General features: G+C 44.2%; 1 protein-coding gene across 1 annotated transcript; it reads left to right on the top strand.

Annotated features, from left to right (window-relative positions):
• Positions 1 to 5,747: 5,747 nt before the first annotated feature.
• LOC109733977 (NDR1/HIN1-like protein 1) lies at positions 5,748 to 6,642 on the top strand. The gene has a single exon (XM_020293189.4). The coding sequence runs from the start codon at positions 5,866 to 5,868 to the stop codon at positions 6,508 to 6,510; it is 645 nt and encodes a 214-aa protein (XP_020148778.1). The 5' UTR covers positions 5,748 to 5,865; the 3' UTR covers positions 6,511 to 6,642.
• The last annotated feature ends 14,205 nt before the right edge of the window (positions 6,643 to 20,847 follow it).

Here is a 20,847-nt window from a genome sequence, read left to right as displayed (position 1 = left end):
CTTTTGGGAGAATCTTCTCTTCTTTTGTAGGGAGTCGTACACTCATTGGAGTAGTGTCCGAGTCTTCCACAATTGTAGCAATTTCGTTCACGACTTGAAGATCTTTTGTCATTGTAGGACCTTGACTTGGAACTTCTCTCCTTGCTTCTACTCTTGTAGAACTTGTTGAAGTTCTTCACCATTAGGTTCAATTCTTCATTGAAGGTTTGTTTCTCACTTGATGATGTGGGAGCTTCACATGAGGCTTTGTAAGCACCACTTGACTTGTTGTGGAGCTCTTCCTTATCCTTAAGTGACCTGTCATGAGCAACAATTCTTCCAATGACTTCCGTTGGCTTGAGACCTTTGTAATTGGGCATCATTTGGATCAATGTGCACACGGTATCATATTTTCCATCCAAGGCTCTTAGGATCTTCTTGACGATGAATCTATTGGTCATCTCTTCGCTTCCTAAGCCGGTAATCTCATTTGTGATGAGAGCAAGCCTAGAGTACATTTCAGCGACACCTTCACCATCCTTCATTTTGAACTTGTCAAGCTGACTTTGAAGCACATCCAATTTGGATTCCTTGACGGAGTCAATACCCTCGTGCATATCAATCAAAGTATCACAAATTTCCTTTGCATTCTCAAGACGGCTGATTTTGTTGAATTCTTCGGGGCACAATCCGTTGAAGAGAATATCACATGCTTGAGATTGTATTGCAGCATCTTCAACTCTTCCGCGATAGCTTCACGGTTCAGTTCTCTCCCATCAAAGAATTCACCTTGCAAGCCAATACACACAATAGCCCAAACGGTGAGGTTATGTCCAAGAATATGCATTTTCATCTTGTGCTTCCAACTAGCAAAATTAGTACCATCAAAGTAAGGACCTCTACGGTGGTAATTTCCCTCGCTAGACGCCATACTCTCCTAGGTTGTGAAACCAAAGCTATGATCACCAAAAGCTATGGAAATCAAGGCAAATGGAAACCAAAGCTCTGATACCACTTGTAGGATCGAAAGTATGTCTAGAGGGGGTGATTAGACTACTTGACCAAATAAAAATCTAGCCTTTCCCAATTTTATGTTTTGGCAGATTTTAGCAGCTTAGCACTAGTCAAGCAACCAACCTACACATGCAAGTCTAAGAGTATAGCAGCGGAATGTAAGACGTTGCACATGAAGGTAAAGGGAGGAGTCTGGAGGGAGCAAACGCAATGTAGACACGGAGATTTTTGGCGTGGTTCCGATAGGTGGTGCTATCGTACATCCACGTTGATGGACACTTCAACCCACGAAGGGTAACGGTTGCGCGAGTCCACGAAGGGTCCACGAAGAAGCAACCTTGTCTATCCCACCATGGCCATCGCCCCGAAGGACTTGCCTCACTAGGGTAGATCTTCACGAAGTAGGCGATCTACTTGCCCGTACAAACTCCTTGGTTCAACTCCACAATCTTGACGGAGGCTCCCAAGTGACACCTAACCAATCTAGGAGACACCACTCTCCAAAAGGTAATAGATGGTGTGTTGATGATGAACTCCTTGCTCTTGTGCTTCAAATTATAGTCTCCCCAACACTCAACTCTCTCTCACAGATTTGGATTTGGTGGAAAGATGATTTGAGTGGAAAGCAACTTGGAGAAGGCTAGAGATCAAGATTTATGTGGTTGGAATGGAATATCTTGACCTCAACACATGAGTAGGTGGTTCTCTCTCAGAAAATGTATGTTGGAAGTGTAGGCATGTTCTGATGGCTCTCTCCACGAATGAAGAGGGGTGGAGGGGTATATATAGCCTCCACACAAAATCTAACCGTTACACACAAATCACCAAACTCGGTGGGACCGAATAATGAAACTCGGTCAGACCGATTTAGTTCAAAATGTGAACATTAGGCTTTTCGGTGGGACCGGCATGTCAACTCGGTGGGACCGATTTCATTAGGGTTAGGGCATAACGTAATCTCGGTGAGACCGATTACACAAACTCGGTGGGACCGTTTTTGGTAATAAGCTAACCAGAGAGTTGGTTAGGCAAACTCGGTGGGACCGATTCGCTCATCTCGTTGAGACCGAAACGTTACGAAAGGGAAAGAGAGAGTTTGCATTGCGAACTCGGTGGGACCGATCGCTCATCTCGGTTGGAGAAGGGAAACAGAGAGTTTGCAATCCCATCTTGGTGAGACCGAGATCCCTATCGGTAAGACCAAAGTGACTAGGGTTTTGTGGCAGTGGCTATGTCAAATGAACTCGGCGCCGGATAGAAAGTTTCGGTGGGGCCGAGTTTGACTTTTGGTTTGGGACATATGTGGATATGAGAAAGTAGTTGAGGGTTTTGGAGCATATCACTAAGCATTTTGAGCAAGTAACCCATTAAGCAACACCTCATCCCCTTTTAGTAGTATTGGCTTTTCCTATGGACTTAGTGTGATCTTGGATCACTAAAAGTAAAATGTAGAGTCTTGAGCTTTAGAGCTTGAGCCAAGCTTTTGTCCTTAGCATTTTGAGGGGTCCACATTTCTCATCCATGCCATGCCAATCATTGAGCTTTCCTGAAATATTTATCTTGAGATCTCATTAGCTCAATGAGCTATATGTTGTTAGGAATTACCAAAACCACCCAGGGATAGTTGCACTTTCACAATGGGGTATCGTATTGATTCACTTGATATATGTTTTGGCACTCAACTCACGGATTCCCGAGGTGACATTGGGGTAATCTATGCATAGGGGTTGATGCACGTTCTTGTCTTTGTTTCTCCGGTAGAAATCTTGGGGCACTCTTTGAAGTTCTTTGTGTTTGATTGAGTATTATGAATATGAATTTGCTTTGGTGTTATTTTAGTATGAACTCTAGGATAGATCGAACGGAAATAATAGCTTTGCATTTTTTAGTATGAACTCTTGAATAGATCGAATGGAAAGAATAGCTTTGAGGTGGTTTCGTACCCTACAAACAATTTATTCTTATGTTCTCCGCTAGATAGGAACTTTGGAGTGATTCTTTATCGCACTTTGAGGGATGGTTATATGATCCAATTATACTAGCATTGTTGAGAGGTTGCACTAGTGAAAGTACGGACCCTAGGCCTCATTTTCAAGCATTGCAATACCGTTTTTGTGCCCATTTACTATTTGCTACCTTGCTGTTTTTATTTATTCAGATTACAAAAATATATTTCTACCATCAATATTACACTTTTATCACAATCTCTTCGCCGAACTAGTGCACCTATACAATTTGCCGTTGTATTGGGTGTGTTGGGGACACAAGAGATTTCTTGCATTTGGTTGCAGGGTCGTTTGAGAGAGACCATCTTCATCCTACGCCTCCCACATATTGATAAACCTTAGGTCATCCACTTGAGGGAAAATTGCTATTATCCTACAAAACTCTGTGCTTGGAGGCCCAACACAAGTCTACAAGAACAAGTTGCGTAGTAGACATCACAACGCACGAGCACATACTTTTTTTCCTAGACAACACGAGCACATAATAAAGAAAGAAAAATGAGATAGAAAGGGCCGGCCCGTTGTACACATAGAGAAAGATGGGATCGAGGAGTGAGGACAAGGACGGAAGCGGGTGCAGGCCGCAATTATTTATTGCATTTACTGGATTTTGAACCCTGAACCTCTTGGTTGTAAGTTTATGCACCTAACACTCCCCTTCACGTCTATACTTCTTTGAAGCTATATGACATGGGCAGCGGGGGCAGGCCGCAATTATTTATTGCGTTTACTAGGTTTTGAACCCTAAACCTCTTGGTTGTAAGTTTATGCACCTAACCAGTTCACCCATCAATTATAAAGGCTCCCGCTCTTGTTTCTCTCCGCCTTGGCGAGGAGCTCCATCACATTGTTGATCCGACTGAACCACATAGCAGTGGATGGTAACCCGGGCGGAGGGGTGGCTGGACGCGGCGGCACTCAAGGCCTACCCGCAGGGTGGCACCGGGTGATGCAGGTGCAGATATACTTAGGGTACGATAGAGAATAGAGTTGACACTTTTAGTATAGGGCATCTGCTAGAGACGCTCTTATGGAGCATCCCGAATAACGGCCATCAGTTCAATTATTTTAGAGCATCATCGGTTTAAAAAAGATTGCCCCCCACATCACAAGTAAAAAAACTATAGCTACAAAAAACCTTGCTCAGCAAACAACCATCAATTCAAATCAGGTACTTGCGTCATTGACGTACCGGGTTATCTGGTGGATCTGAAAAACTACCTCATGATCCATCAATCAAAACATAAAGGGCTCATCACACTATCCCCAGGATCAACATGAGTATTTGACATGGGTATATATTTTTTCCTGTTTCAGGTATCTCACATGTCACAGAAAGGACGGCGTACCAGCAGTTCACGGAGCTGGTTGGTTTCGGAAATTTCTCAAGATGTGATGCGTGTGTATACGTTGTAGGCATGTTTAGGCGCATAGCGGGGCGTGGGTTGTGGTGTGCCTGGCCTGTGTGTCGTGCATCCGATTGGGTTCTACATCTTTGTATTTGTATAATCTATACCTAATAATAAAATGGTTATTGCTTCTGGTGATATGTTACCGAAATTGCCCTTAAAGTTACAAAATATTACCCAGCGATGCCACATATAAGTGATAAAAAACGTTTAACACAGGGGAATCCCGCCTGGACTGGCCCATGCAGTAGGAACCTTCTATACTGCGCTCAGCGCGCTGGGAGAAGACACGGCGCCCCTATTTGGTCCAACCCATGTCTGGGAGGCCTGGTTTTAAATTTTGTTTTTATTTTTAGTTTTTGTTTTCCGTTTTCATTTTTTATACTTTAAATAATTTGGGAATCTAGTTTCGAAAATAAAAAAATTTGAGAATTTTGAAATAAAATATTTAATAATCATACTCTTTTGTGGATTCAGAAAATGTTCACGAGCTTTAAAAAATGCTTGCATGTTTCAAAAAATGTTCACAAAATCAAAAAAAATCATGATGTTTTTAAAAAGTTTATCTATTAAACAATGTTACTGAAATTGAAAAACAATTCACCAATTCAAAAAATGTTCATGAATTTAAAAATATCCTAAAATTTCTAAAACTGTTTCTGATTTGCAAAATAGTTTATTGATTCAAAAAATGTTCGCTGATTCAAAATTTATCATGCATTTCCTAAAATGTTCGTTAAATCAAAAATGTTTGTTAAATCAAAAAACTGTTTGTGAATTTCAAAAATTGTTGCACCAAACAATTTCCAAAAATATGTTCGTCAAACCTAGAAATATTGATCTATTCAAGAAAAATGATTTTAAAATGTTCGAATTTTTAAAAAATGTGCGCAAATAGTACAAAATGTTCATGATTTTATAAAATATTCGAAAATCTGTAAAAATGTTCATGATTTCAGATATGTTCATGAGTTTAAAAAATGTTCATGATTTTCAAAAAAAATTCACGATTTCATGATAATGAGAGTGGTCGTGTATCTAGGTGATGTAGGAAAATATGGTCATGGCCATTGGGGATTATGATATTTTTCTTTCTCCCGTTGCAATGCACGGACCGTTTTTGCTAGTTGAGGCTAAAAAAGGTAAAAGGCTCACCTGCACATAGTCAAACAAAAAAACACGAATCTCAAAGCGCATGCCGCAAGAACCCAACGGAGGTACGCGCCGCTCGAGTTGGCAGAAGAATCTTCTTCGGTTGAGACGTTGCTTTCCCTGTCCACCTCCCCATCCCAAGATCCAACCCAGATGCACTGTAATCGTTGGCCACCATCTCCACCTACCGTTGCTTGATTTCAAAGCGCCGATCACTCACTCACTCACTGAAGGGAGCTACTCCACTCCACTAGCTAAGCCACACACAGCCATACCAAGCACAGTACAGATAGCCGAGAGGAGCCATGAGCAAGGACAGGCACGAGCACCACCTGCGGCGCTGCTGCGGCGGCCTCGCGGCGTGCCTCCTGTTCCTGGTCGTCGCCGTCGCGGTCACCGCGCTCATCGTCTACCTGGTGCTCCGCCCCGCCAAGCCCTCCTTCTACCTGCAGGACCTGCAGCTCCGCTCCGTCAGCCTCGGGGACCCGTCCCTGTCCGCCACCGCGCAGGTCACGCTCGCCTCCCGCAACCCCAACGACCGCGTCGGCGTCCTCTACCGGCGCCTCGACGTCTTCGTCACCTACCGCGACGAGCCCGTGACCGTGCCGGTGTCTCTGCCGCCCGCGTACCAGGGCCACCGGGACGTCACCATCTGGTCCCCCGTGCTGTCCGGGGAGTCCGTGCCCGTGGCCGGGTTCGTCGCCGACGCCATGAAGCAGGACATCGCCGCCGGGTACGTGGCGCTGCAGGTCAAGGTCGACGGCCGCGTCCGGTGGAAGGTCGGCAGCTGGGTCTCCGGCAGCTACCACCTCTTCGTCAGCTGCCCTGCGGTGCTTGCCGCCGGCCCCGGCGGTGTCCCGCCCGGGGCTGGTGGCCCCAACGGCACCGCCGGCCGCGCCGTCGCGTCGCTGAAGTTCACGCAGCCCACAGGGTGCACCGTCGGCACGTGAAGGAAATTACGTACTAACGTGCCTACGTGGAAGAAATTATGTACTAAGTAGCGGTTTAATTTTCTGCTTATGTCTCGTGTAACGGGAGAATAAAATGTACTTCAATTTTGGAACTAACGATTGCAATTTGTATTTCTTTGCCGTCGCATCATGATCTATCTATGCGCCGTTAAGAGCGGGCATATATAAGTTCTTCCGAATATTTAAAATGTAAATGGTGCAGCATATATAAGTTCTCCCGAATGGTTTAGTTTTCGTGTCATGTCTCATGTAACGTGAGAATAAAATTTAATTCAATTTTTAAATTAACAATTGCAATTTATATTTCTTCAACATACCATCATGATATATCCATGCATCGAACGACAACGGGCATATAAATGTTCTTCGGAATGGTTTAAACTGTAAATGATGCAACATATATATGTATAAACAACTACTTTGTAGTTTGTCCGCGTGGAACGAGAAAACACTAGGGTCTTCCAACGCAAAAGCATCCCAACACCGATCTTACTAAACAACATCATGTCGGACGCAAATTTGCGGGTTACTGCAGGAGCCAAACATCTGTTACACGGTATGAATGATTACTCTCACAAAAATAATCGTTCCTATAGGTTAGTTGTAACACTTTAATGCCTTCTTAATTAATGGATGAGACAAAAAAATCTTTAAAAATGTTTTTCCACGTAGTCGACCTGGTCCAAGATCGCACGTACGATCACACACAGCCGATAGATCAATGGACGATAGCTAGGGAGATCGTGGAGTTGATAGGGAACAACCACCTAACAGCCAGCACACGAAGAAAGTGGCATTAGGCAGCGGTGCCGTCACGTCGTGATCATTCCATCCATTCCATGCAACGTACTGCAAAGGCCATAGGAAGAGTTCGTTAGGGCATCTTCAAGGCAGATCTATAAACCATCCGCATTCATCTGGACCGCGCTGTCCCACCATAAAAGTCATTCAACACGAGTTTGTATCGGTTTACAGGGTGGATCGAATGTGTTTTCTCCCATAAAATGGAGATAAATGTGGGGGAGCTTTACAGAGTCCGTAGGAATTCGACGCCCCGGCCCATCCAAAACCATTTCTGGACCCCACGACTCTATCCTCCCCATTTTCTCTCCTTCCTACTTTCTCTCTTGCCTTCGTGGCCGCTCCTCCTTGCCACTATACTGTCAATGGACATGAGTACAACATGGGCTACTATCTGGTCCACGGTATATATCCTCCGTGCGGAGACCTTGTGGGAGGTGATAAGATGTTGTGTGATCATGCACAACATGATCGTTGAGGATGAGGGCAACGATGCTGACACAGCTCTGAAATTTGAGAACATGAGTGATCTTATCCAACTTTCAGACCAGAATCCGGCCACATTTGAACAGTTTATTCAAATGCATCAACAAATTCAGTATCGACCAACTCACGGGCGGTTGAAGGAAGATCTGATTGAGTATCAGTGGGCGGTCAAAGGAGAAAACACTGTTGGGATGTAATATTTGAACTTCTGTAAATTTGAACTACTACTGCATGCGGCTATTTGAACATCTGTAACTTTTGTATGTGGCTATTTGATTGTGCTGATTTGAAAAAAAATGAGGAAGGTCAGACGTATGCGGCTACGGTTGAATGGCGGCCTCTCGCATCACCCCCCGCATCCATGTCCACGGTTTGGGCCCCCTGTTCACGGACGGATACAGGAGGAAATTTACGGGTTGTCATTGAAGATGCCCTTAACGAAATTCACAACGTTCCCATCAAATCAATAGAAAAGAAACCGGAAAATAAAATCCAACCTACATACTGTGACGGCCAGAGGCCACCGAGCCCAATAGACGAATGTGACGGCCGAGGCCACCGAGGGGCCACGAAGAATACATGCTTGGCTAGTTGGGCTAGCAGGAGCATCTCCTCTGAGCCGTGGTGTGAGGGTTCTCGTTTAGCCGCCGCTGCCGCTGCCGCAGAAATTTTGGTCCCCTCATCTTCGACTGTCATTTTGGCACCGAAAGTTGCGGGACCTTGGATTTTAAGAGCTCTATATTTTTCATGAATGTTAGTGATCATTCTAGCTATGTGAGAATAAAATCACTCTCACTCTTTTGGTGGGGTCATGAAATTAGAGAGTTTTACATCCTCACATATCCGATTATTCAGGTATGATGAGTTTATGTTAGTGTGTCAAATTTATTTTTGTTGGTTTAATTTTTTGTGGAGGTGAAATCTTTCATCGATACTATGGTGAAGATATTGTGATTCGACGACCTACAGTTCTAGGCGATCATACCCGACCCAAATACGTTCATCGATCAAGGCTTCCCATCTTTTTGAATGAGCGACTCAAGGCGCTTTCAAAACCTTTATTGGTAATTTCCGTGCGGGTGACAGAGTCCAATATCGTTGCTCCAATCAAAATTGCAGGTTTTTTTACTGAAATCTCGGGAGTTTTTCTTGTAGCAGAGATTGAATCACGAAGAAGATGTTTCCAAAAGATTGTAATTCTTAGTCATAGGGGTTACTTTGTATTTCTTTTATCTTGGATCCAAATCCGTGTACATTTAATTGTTATGAGTATGAATAAATTATAGGTGTTTCTTAAAAAAAACTAGTTGGGCTAGGAGGACATCATGCTCTTTTGTCGCGGGAGCTATATCTCGCTTTTAGCGACATGCTAGCTCCTCTCGACTAAAGCGTGGCACAATCAGGCGGCCAAGATGCCATCGCATTCTTTTTTTTGTGTTCCCGTTTTTTTCTTTGTTATACTTTTTTTTCACCGGTTTTCTTTTATTTTCTTTTTTATATGTTGGTTTTCTTTGTTTCTTACTCGGTTTCTTTGTTTTCTTTGCCTTTCGTTTAGTTTCTTTGTCGATTTTCACTGTTTTTTTCCTTTTCTTTCTCATTTTTTTCGTTCGGTCTTCTTTGTTTCTTTCTTGTTTTTACTTGTTTTTCTTTTTTCTTTCTCAGTTTTCACTATTTTCCAAATACATGATGTGTTTTTTTCTTATATAGAATTTTTGAATACATGGTCAATACTGTTTAAATACATAGCAAATTTTTAGTGAGAATAAAAAATTCACACACAATGTACATTTTCCGTATACATCAGGAACATTTTTATATACATGTATAAGATTTTTAAGTATAGAGTTTTCTTTTTAATATATGTTATTTGATGTATACTTTTGTTTAGTGTATGGTGTATAGTTTTCATACACATCAGAGACATTTTTTGTACATGTTTAACATTTTGTAAATACATGGTCAACATTTTTTCATACACATTGCATTTTTTTATACATGAGAAATATTGTTTCTTTAAAGATTTGACATTTTAAAAATGCATGATTAACAATTTTCAAATACTTGAGTAATATTTTCTAAATATATGATCAATGTTTTTCATGCACATTGTATACGTTTTTCGTATACATGAGAAATATTTTCTCTATACACATTTAACATTTTTCAAATGCTTGATTAACATTTCTCAAATGTTGTATGTAAAGTGTTTCTTTGTAATAGATATATTTAGAATATTTGTAAGTACTGGTAGACTGCCGTGCGTTGTCGCAGGCCAACAAATAAATTTATAAATAATGCACATTTTACTCCCGATGAATGAGTACGTTGCACGCAATGTTCAACCACATCACAAACGCAAGTATCTTCTGTCTGTTTCAGCAAACGCCATGCAACCCTCTAGCTTTTCTTCTCCGTTGAACTTGTCCACCTTGCCTTCTTTACCCATAAATCAATGATCCTCTCAATCTATTGCCCCTTGACTCTGCATGTAGCTTCTATGTCGGTGTTTTGTTGTCTCACTCTACTACGTATGTCGTGCAATGTGGAACATCGTCAACAAATGATGAGATACAAGGCACCTCACCCCAATCTGCTCCATCATCACCCTACTCCAAATCTACCTACGTTTCCATCCGGCTCAAATAAACGCATTTTTTCCCTCCAAGTATGTCAATTTGTCGTACCAAGTTTGTACTTTCAGACTCAGAATTTTCATTGTTTCGAATGAGGAGGGTTTTTAGAGTTCACTTCTCTCAAAGAGAACACAACACATATTGATACATATTAGTGGTGAAAAAGAATTTCTAGGTATTATTTATAACGATGAATACCAACACATGGTAAGTTATTCAATTGAGTAGCTATGATTGTTTTGTTTGGAAAAATAATTCTAACGTGCGTATATTAAAGGGAATCTCTAAATTAACAAACGCAAGAGGGAAAGATAACTACTCCCTCTAGACGGGTGCATGGGGCATGCACATTTCCTAGATCATCAAGTTGACCAACACATTATACATTATATGCCACAAAAACTACGTTTTAGAAATTTTATTCCAATACAAATTCAGTGTCTATTACGCGCACTCTAGTCATTCCAATCATTGCCCCCTTACCTCATGTATATATCACCCTATTTTCCTCTCTCTCTCTCTCTCTCCCATTGCATGTCCTCCCGACTTTGTCATCTACCACCATCCATCCACTTGCATCTTCTCCGATGACAGGTGAGGACTATGGGGCCACCACTTGCACGAGGCAAACCCCGGGTCCCCACAAAAATGTATCAACACACCTATGTTGCACCTCCAACTCTGGAGTCGCCTCCTGCTCCTCCCTCTCCTCCTTCGGGGAGTTCGGAGGCAAGGCAGCTGCAATGCGAGCGCTGTGTCGTGCCTAGAGCCCGTGCGTTACAACGGGGGCATACATATTCTACTGGTTCAACATCAATCTTGTCCGACATGAACCTTACATCCATCATATTCTATATTTTGATAACATTTACTTTGATTTTATTAGGATAAGAGAAGACAAGGAAAGATTCGATTTAATTAAAATTCTAGTAAAATTGATTTGATTTGATTGAGTTAATGCAGGACATGGTTTTGGAAAAGTATCGATTTGGTTTGGAATATCCCAATTTACTATATTTATGTTGGTTTTCATTTTGTGCGGAATCGGTTGGGGATATCAAAAACCAGCGGGAAACCAAAGAGAGGAGTGGAATGTGGGTAGGAAAAAACCGAGAAGGAGGGGAGGTGACGGAACCAACTCCCCTTTAAGAGTAGAGATATCATACTGTCGGCGTTCTCGGAACCAGGGTACCCAGACTTGCCTACCTGCGGCCCAGGGCGTGGCTCCTTCGACGGCCTGGTACGGCCCATCTCCAAGACTATCAAGACAACACCCTCGCGAGGGGCCAAGCCTCGCGAGGCGGAAGACACCAAGATGTCCCGAGGGAGCGGCCTCCCCAGGCTGCCTCCTGAGGAGCGGAGATTTTTATGCAGGTACCCAGCTCATGAGGTTCTGATGACGCAAGCCATGACGACCAAGGCCAGGCGGGCGCCAGCAGGCGCAGAAGGCACAGTTTCCCCTTTGCTGCTAAGGAGGCAAGGACAGGTGCGGGTTCCCGAGGAATCTGTTAAAGGTTTTCATTCCGGTGCAACAAGACCAATATCACGGGCGCGGCAGGACGAATGTCATCGCCGAGCCCATCGCTGCGTCACGACCAGAAGCTTTGCAGGCAAAGACCACTTTTCATCGGGATAAGATGTACTACTTGTCCCCCTTCGAATTGGCCGTTGTGGAATCCCTTCCCTCCTAGATTTGGGAAGAGGGCCGAGGCCACTATAAATATAGGTTAGCCACCACCATAGGGAAGAGATTCTTACCCCCGACGAACTCTCACCCTCCGGAGGTCATTCATCCACTGTACTAGTTCATCCTCAGCCCCTCGCGAGGCTAATCCACCACAAAGCAGGAGTAGGGTATTACACCGCAAGGTGGCCCAAACCTGGGTAAACTGCCGTGTTCATCTTCTTCCTTGCTCACGCGAATCCGGCTAGGCTAGGCTGTAGGGTGGTGAGGTGGTGAGCTCGAGAGGTTGAGTTCTTCGCACACGCCCTAGAGTTTGAACCTTTCTTGGGTCTGCGGAGCTCTGAATCCAACATTTGGCGTGCCAAGTAGGGGGTTGTCGAAGTCCTTCTTCCACCTTTGCTCCGCTTCCGCTCCGTCGCTCCCATGGCTGACGCTCGCCGTGTTCTTGCCGAGCGCCGGGCCGCTCGCGTCGTCCAAACGGCACCCGTCGGCAACGGCGCTCCTCGCCGCTCTACTTCCCCCGCGGCCAACGCCGCCACCGGTCCTGCGGCTCACGAGCAGCAGGATACGTCGCTGCCGCCTTCCGTGCGGCGTGATGGCTGCACCGCCACTTGTCACCTACGTACTCCAGCCACAGCGTCGTCCTCTCAGGCTCGTCGGGGGTCGGCGAACGTGCGGGCTGCGCTGCCCATGGCACTCGAACTCCTGCGTTATCGTCCCGCCAATGACTGAAGGAAATATGCCCCGTTTTCATTTTGTGAAAGTCCCCGGCAGAGGAAAGGGCTGTAGGTGATGGCGCGTTCTGCTTCTTAGGGCGATGAAATCGTTCCTATGGGATCGTGCGTGGCAGCTGGTATAGATGATGATGAAAGGCGGGCCGCTTGAACCGGGACCTATTCTCATAATAGGCGGCAAGCAAAGCTAACTCCCGTTTACCGGAGGAACACTTTGTGTGCTACCAAACGTCACAACGTAACTGGGTGATTATAAAGGTGCTCTACAGGTGTCTCCGAAGGTACTTGTTGGGTGTATTTCGAGATTAGGATTTGTCACTCCGATTGTCGGAGAGGTATCTCTGGGCCCACTCGGTAATGCACATCACTATAAGCCTTGCAAGCATTGCAACTAATGAGTTAGTTGCGGGATGATGTATTACGGAACGAGTAAAGAGACTTGCCGGTAACGAGATTGAACTAGGTATTGAGATACCGACGATCGAATCTCGGGCAAGTAACATACCGATGACAAAGGGAACAATGTATGTTGTTATGCGGTTTGACCGATAAAGATCTTCGTAGAATATGTGGGAGCCAATATGAGCATCCAGGTTCCGCTATTGGTTATTGACCGGAGACATGTCTCAGTCATGTCTACATAATTCTCGAACCCGTAGGGTCCGCACGCTTAAAGTTCAATGACGGTTATATTATGAGTTTATGTGTTTTGATGTACCGACAGTAGTTCGGAGTCCCGGATGTGATCACGCACATGACGAGGAGTCTCGAAATGGTCGAGACATACATATTGATATATTGGAAGCCTATATTTGGATATCGGAAGTGTTCCGGGTGAAATCGGGATTTTACCGGAGTACCGGGGGTTACCGGAACCCCTCCCCCCCCCGGGGGGGGGGGGGGTTAATGGGCCAAGATGGGCCTTAGTGGAGAAGAGGAGAGGCGGCCAGGGCAGGCCGCGGCCACCCTCTCCCTCTAGTCCGAATTGGACAAGGAGGGGGCGGCGCCCCCCTTTCCTTCCTGTCTCCCTCCTCCTTCCCCCTTCTCCTACTCCAACTAGGAAAGGAGGGAGTCCTACTCTCGGTGGGAGTAGGACTCCTCCCTGGCGCGCCTCCTCTTGGCCGGCCGCCTCTCCCCCGTTGCTCCTTTATATACGGGGGCAGGGGGCACCTCTAGACACAACAATTGATCCCTTGGATCTCTTAGCCGTGTGCGGTGCCCCCCTCCACCATAGTCCACCTCGATAATATCATAGCGGTGCTTAGGTGAAGCCCTGCGTCGGTAGAACATCATCATCGTCACCACGCCATCGTGCTGACGGAACTCTCCCTCAAAGCTCGGCTGGATCGGAGTTCGAGGGACGTCATCGAGCTGAACGTGTGCTGAACTCGGAGGTGTCGTACGTTCGATACTTGATCGGTCGGATCTGAAGACGTACGACTACATCAACCGCGTTGTGCTAACGCTTCCGCTTTCGGTCTACGAGGGTACGTGGACAACACTCTCCCCTCTCATTGCTATGCATCACCATGATCCTGTGTGTGCGTAGCAAAATTTTTGAAATTACTACGTTCCCCTACAATGACCTCTACGAAGACTGGCTAGGCCGCATCACCGAGCTCGTCCCCGACAGCCCGGCCCCACCGCAAATTACACCAAATCCATCAAATCGACCTACTGGATCCATTTGCTCTCTTCTTCCTCCTCCTCAACGTCCGTCTCGCCGCTCCGCAACCGTTCCTAGGCTCTGCGTCGCCACCTCCAGCAAAGCAGTCCCCTCTCCCGTTCGTGAAGCTGTAATGATGTGGGAATCAGAAACTTTTGTGCCAGTTCATGACATGTTGTGTTATTTTGCACAATATGATTGTCGAGAATGAGGGTGATGGTGTAGCCCAAACCAATGATTTTGAAGCACCTTGAGAACAAGTTCAAATCCCGAAAGATCAAGATGCAGCTCAGCTTACGAACTTTCTGCAGATGCATCAGAATTTTCGAGATCATCAGGTGCATGCGCAGCTACTCAATGATCTTGTGGAGCATATGTAGACCCACAATAGAAATCAAAGAGGTAATATTTGAGTTGCGCACTTCAATAAATTTTACTCCATCCGTCCCAAAATATAAGAACGTTTCTGACACTACACTGGTGTCAAAACGTTCTTATATTATGGAACGAAGGGAGTATGTAACAAGACCTATGTATTTTTTTGCGGGGTAAGACCTATATATTTTTGATACCAACATTTATTATTTACGTGCGATATTGTCATGTATGACCAACGTGCATGGTTTTAAGAGTCCGAATTTAAGATATGTGAATGTCAGGCACAAAATATGAAGGGCCGGCGGCCGTTTAGGATGCCGGATTTCGTGGATGCTCTGAGGCTATAGATGCCGCCTCGGCTCACCTTCAAATTTGAAAATTGGTGGATTCTTGAGGGATACTATCAATCTGTTGCAAAGAATGATTGGGCTTCTACAGCGACAAAACCGTTCCATGTACGCACTAACCATCTTGCAGGCACTCTTAAAGTGTGGTGCAAAAATAAAAGGCCCCTTCAGCAGCAACTTGATCAGCTGCAGAATCAAATCAATGATATTCAAATGCAGCCTCTAGACCAACAGGACCATGCTCTTGAAGCGAATCTGGTAGCCCAATATAAAGGAAGCGTGACAAAGTTAAATGATTTCTATAGGCAAAGAGCCAAAAAGCATTCGGTCACACAAGATGACAGGAACACAACTTTTTTCCACCAGGCAGTCACCAAGAGGAGGAGAAGAAATAGGATTGTTTCCGTTATGGATAGTCAAGGGCAAGATCTATTTGACCCTCAAGATATAGCCAATGAATTTATCACTTACTTCCATAACATCTTTCAATCTAGTTGCCCTTCACATGGAAGACCTGCTGTATTGTCTGTTATAAATCATGATGTGCAGGACTTCACAAATTCTATACCTGACAAAGAGGAGATTTGGAACATCATAAAAGAAATGAAGAAAGATGTCTCTCCAGGCCCAGATGGATTTAATGTGGGTTTCTATAGGAATGCATGGAGTTGGATAGCTATGAAACAGGTATTATGCCACCAAAGCTTAATGAAACTCATATAGCACTTATTCCAAAGAAACTTGTTTGCCACATGCCATCTGACTTCAGACCAATTAGTTTATGTAATGTTTTTTACAAAATAATCTCTATGTCTTTGGCCAATAGACTCAAAGACTCTTTTAGTTGATTACATCCATCCTTCTCAACATGCTTTTATAGAGGGTGGGAGGATTAGTGATAACATTATTGTTACCCAGGAGATTGCTCACTCTTTTAATTTAAATTCTTTCAAACAAAAGTGCTTCATGCTAAAAATTGATCTTTCTAAAGCTTTCGATAGACTCGAGTGGGATTTTATTGTTGCTGCTTTAGCTCGTAAAGGTTTAAATGCCCATTTCATTAAGTTGATTCATGCTTGCATAGCTACTTCTACTTTTTCAGTTATTATCAATGGGCAGCCTTTTGGTAAATTTAAGAGTTTCAGAGGTATAAGACAGGGGTGTCCTCTCTCCCCCTCTCTTTTTATCTTAGTTGTTAATGAACTATCAATGGCTCTTCAGGATGCCATACATAATAACATGCTTTCACGTATCTCTTTGGGTCCCCAATGCCCTCCTATACACTCCTTGATGTTTGCAGATGACCTATTGGTGTTTGGTGCAGCAACAAAGTAGGAAGTTGAAGCAATCCTTCAGATCTTAAATCATTTCTGTTCCCTTTCAGGCCAAGTCCCAAATTGGGCAAAGTCAGGAATTAAGTTTACCGCTAATGTTGATTTGCAGCTTAGACAAGAAAAAAAGGTTTGTTTCGTGTCCCTGATATCGACGCCTCTTTTATCCACCTAAGACATCCTTTGATCTTGCCTGCTAAGAATAGATCTGCTACTTACTCATTTGTGGAGGACAAGTTTAAATCCAAGCTTACAACGTATAAGGCAAACAGAATGTCTCACTCCACTAGGCTTACTCTTACTAAATCTGTTTTCTCTTCTATCCCTGTTTATTATATGTCAAATATTTTGTTCTCCAAAAAATTGCTTGCTAGTATTACTGCTATTAGTAGGAGATTTTGGTGGACAGGGATAAAAGATGATAACACTTCAAGATATATTTGCTTAAGGGCATGGGCGGATATTTTTACTGACAAGAAAAGTGGTGGTTTAGGTATTAGAAATCTCCAGGCCTTGAATCAGAGTTTGATTCTCTCTGTGGCTTGGAGAATTGCTCAAGACCCAACTAGTAATCTTGCTCTTATTTTGAAGTCAAAATACCACGCTCACACTTCTATTTGGAGAGCTAATCCTAGTTGTCCAAAATCTGCTTTTTGGGCTACCATTTTAAAGGTAAAACCTCTATTGGAATCTGCTTGTTTTACACAAATTGTTGATGGCCCCTCTTCCATTTGGAGTACTCCCTGGTTTAATAGTTGGCAGAACATCTATAACAATCTTGTCATTCAGCAACCACCTTTTAGTTATCCTGCAACTATTAAAGACTTGTGGATCCCAAATCGTAAGGCTTGGAACCATGAACTAGTTAACTCTCTTTTTACTCCACATGTGGCCACCACCATTTTAAACACTCCTATCATTGATGATGTGGGCCAAGACATGCTTGTTTGGAAACTAACTCCTACAAGGAAGCTTTCAACAAAAAGTGCGTATAGACATTGTTTCGAAAATTTGCAGTTGCCGCAGAACCAGATGCCTAAACAAGTATCTTAGGAGGTTATTAACTTGCTCAATCAGATTTGGGCTGCGAAGCACATGATCCCAAAAGTTCAGACCTTTGCTTGGGGACTACTGAGAAAATCCCTAGCCACAGGTAAAAGAGCAGGTCGTTTTTCTAGACATATTTCACTTATTTGCTCAAGGTGTAATTTAGAGGAAGATGATATGCATTTGTTTTTCGGTTGCCACTTTGCAAAAGCTGTTTGGTTCCTGCAGCCTTGGTTTATCGACACTGGCTCTTTACAACAAGAAGAACACTCTATTCCCGATATCCTTAATTTCCTACTAAATTCTAATCATCCCTTCATGTCAGTTAATAATCTTTACACTATGCTTTGGTGCATTTGGAAAGCTAGAAATGATGGTCTTTTCGACCGCGCTAAAATACATCCAAAAAGGTGTTTGTTGTCTTCTCAGCTTTATTGCAGGATTTTCATATTGTTGACGCAAGCCTGCAGGTTCAGCGGCCAACTGATGACCAGCGGTTGCGTCAGCAACAACATGAAAAGCTACAACACGATATTCCTTTTGCAGGTACAGACGCACAGATATATTTAGATGCAACATGGGCTCCATCGTCTGATGGTGAGCTGCAACAAGCAAGATTGGGCATCCACATCCAACTTTGTCAGCATCATGCTTCCAACATCTATGTTGCAGCGTTGTCTCCGCCAGTAGGCTCTCCTCTTCAGGCTAAAGCGTACGGTCTACTGCTGGCGGTCAAGGCGGCAGAAGCTCTTCGTCTTCACAATGCTTACTTCCTCACAGATTCGCATGTGCTTGCTTTGCGTGCTAGGTCGGATCGGAATGTGACAGAAGGACCTTGGCAGATCAAGGTTGTAGTATCCCAAGTCTGATCCTCTTCTAGTTTTAATCCAAACAGGTTATCATATGTACCCAGGACACACAATGTGAAGGCTCATCATCATTCTAGACTAGCTCTTCGAATCACTACATGTAGTGTGAGGTGTTTGTCATCATCAGGATCTTGTCAATGTCCTGTGTGTACCGTTCTCACAGTCTCGAGTGTTTCACCCCTTAGACTGATGCTTGTAAAATGTACTTGATGCTTATCAATGAAGTTATAAGAGTTCAAGAAAAAAAAACGCGACTACGGGCCACGCGTGACACACAGCCGCGCACATGCGGCCGCGTCTCGAGATGGTGTACACCTACTCCCAGTCGCCCACGTGTCCGTCAGTCGATGTGTGCGGGCATAGTCACTAACGGCAGGCAGATGATACTGGGATCGCGCCACGAATATCCTCGCGGACATGCCTGATATTTTTACCTGCCGGTGGCAGCGGCAGACTAGCAGGTCAAGTAGACGGCCTTATTTTATTCCGGAAAAGTAAGAAAAGGTCGAGAGATAAGCCACGAATGAAACGTCTCAGTCGCCGGAATACGTCCACGTCCCTTTCGCCTTTCAGCACCCCCGCGTCGCCGCGGTCCCATTCCACGCCCACCGTCCGGTGATCTTCCGTGCAGCCCTCTCGGCCATGGTGCATTTGGTGCCACTCTAACACGAAGCACTGAAGTGGAGACAGGGTCGGCCGGCACAGGGGATGCGGGTGAGTCACGCTATGGGTGAGTCACGCTATAGCTATTCCACGCGGGCCATGTGGTGGTGGGCTTGTCGATCTTATCTCGTGATGACTCATTTCACCGTGGGAATGGGCGCGACAGCTCCAAGTCCCCAGCTCGCCCGTTATCTCTTTGGGGACGATTTTGCTGATACCACCTTGTGTTATCCAAGCAAGTCTCTCTTTTTTTTTTGCGCATGCTCCAAGCAAGTCTTTTTGGAAAATAATGTCAACAAACTCGCTTGTGGAATCTCTGCGGAAAAAGAAAAAACTCACATGTGAAAAATACATCTTACGAAAAGCTTTATTGGAGATTTTTTTCTTCAGCATTGAAAAACAATGTTAAGAAGGACAAACATTGAGCTTCTATCTATTATTTACATGTTGTACATGTCATCAAGCATCAAAGCAAAACCATATCCTCACTGCCAAAAAAAAAAGAACCATATGTTATGGGCTTTTAAAAGGCGAATTTCCGTTCGAGTGCTACAGTTTGTTTGTTTTCGACATCTTTATGATTAGTATTTCTACGGTGCAATATGTGTGCATGGTTTCCCATTTCATGCCAACTAAGACTATCTACATTTCAAACCACACTACATTTAAACTAAAAAATAACAAATCAAACCGATCAATAGTTAATCATCGCCCTCGTATGAACGTGAAAATGGTGAGCAATACTGAAATCTATCCACACAACGCTTTTTTGTGTGTGACTACCAGGTGATGCTAGATTTTGTGATGGATCGTGACATGCATAACCGTGGGCGTCGAGGTCACCAGGATGGAGTTTGTTCACACGACTGTGGACCAGATGAAGGGGAGCACCGCCATGTACCGCTTCGTCATCAACATCGCCAACAACATCTAGAATGCGGATGTTGGGGATCTAAACCACACACTTCATTTGGCTACAATGAAGCGGTTGTCGACATATGCACTCAAACTACACAAGAGAGACAATTGAAAGAAACAAACTATATGTGGTACTCCCTCCGTCCAGAAATACTTCTTAGAGAAATTGAGGTATCTAGACGTATTTTAGTTCAAGATACATCAATTTTTACTTATTTCTCCGACCAATATTTTAGAATGGAGGGAGTATTTCACAAGAAAATGGCTCACGCCGTGTGCAAGTTAACACACGTTGTGACAAAACGATCTCGCACACACAATCTATTAAGTTTGTGGCCGATTTCTGCCACATTTTCACAATCTATTAAGTACGTGACTGATTTTGGCCACATTTTCCCAAATTTGCGAGTATTCACATCCCTGGCAAGTTCATGGTTCAACGGTGGGCGTTACTTGGAGTCTTGGCTCCATGCTCTCTAAACGAAAAAGGAAGATCTCTACTAAACCGCAAATGTTCTGTACTTATCTGCAATTTTTAGAAAAAGCACGGACTGCCCTGCAAAAGGAGAACACTCGTGATAAACCTGCAATCCTATCACCAGCACGACGCTCCCATCAACTCAAAAATTAAAAAGGAAAGAAAAACACGACGCTCCCATCAAAGTTTATCCAATCCTCTGCCCGTTGCCGGCGTCTGAGTGGGCAGCCGCACGCAGCTTTGCTTCTCACTGTCCGGGGCCCCTTCTCCTATAAGATGAC

The sequence above is a fragment of the Aegilops tauschii genome, chromosome 5 (assembly GCF_002575655.3).
Source record: "Aegilops tauschii subsp. strangulata cultivar AL8/78 chromosome 5, Aet v6.0, whole genome shotgun sequence".
Taxonomy (NCBI): domain Eukaryota; kingdom Viridiplantae; phylum Streptophyta; class Magnoliopsida; order Poales; family Poaceae; genus Aegilops; species Aegilops tauschii.
This window is presented reverse-complemented; position numbering and strand designations above follow the sequence as displayed.

Coding starts and splice junctions, on each gene's coding strand:
- LOC109733977 (XM_020293189.4), top strand. CDS start 5,866: ATGAGCAAGGACAGGCACGAGCACCACCTGCGGCGCTGCTGCGGCGGC.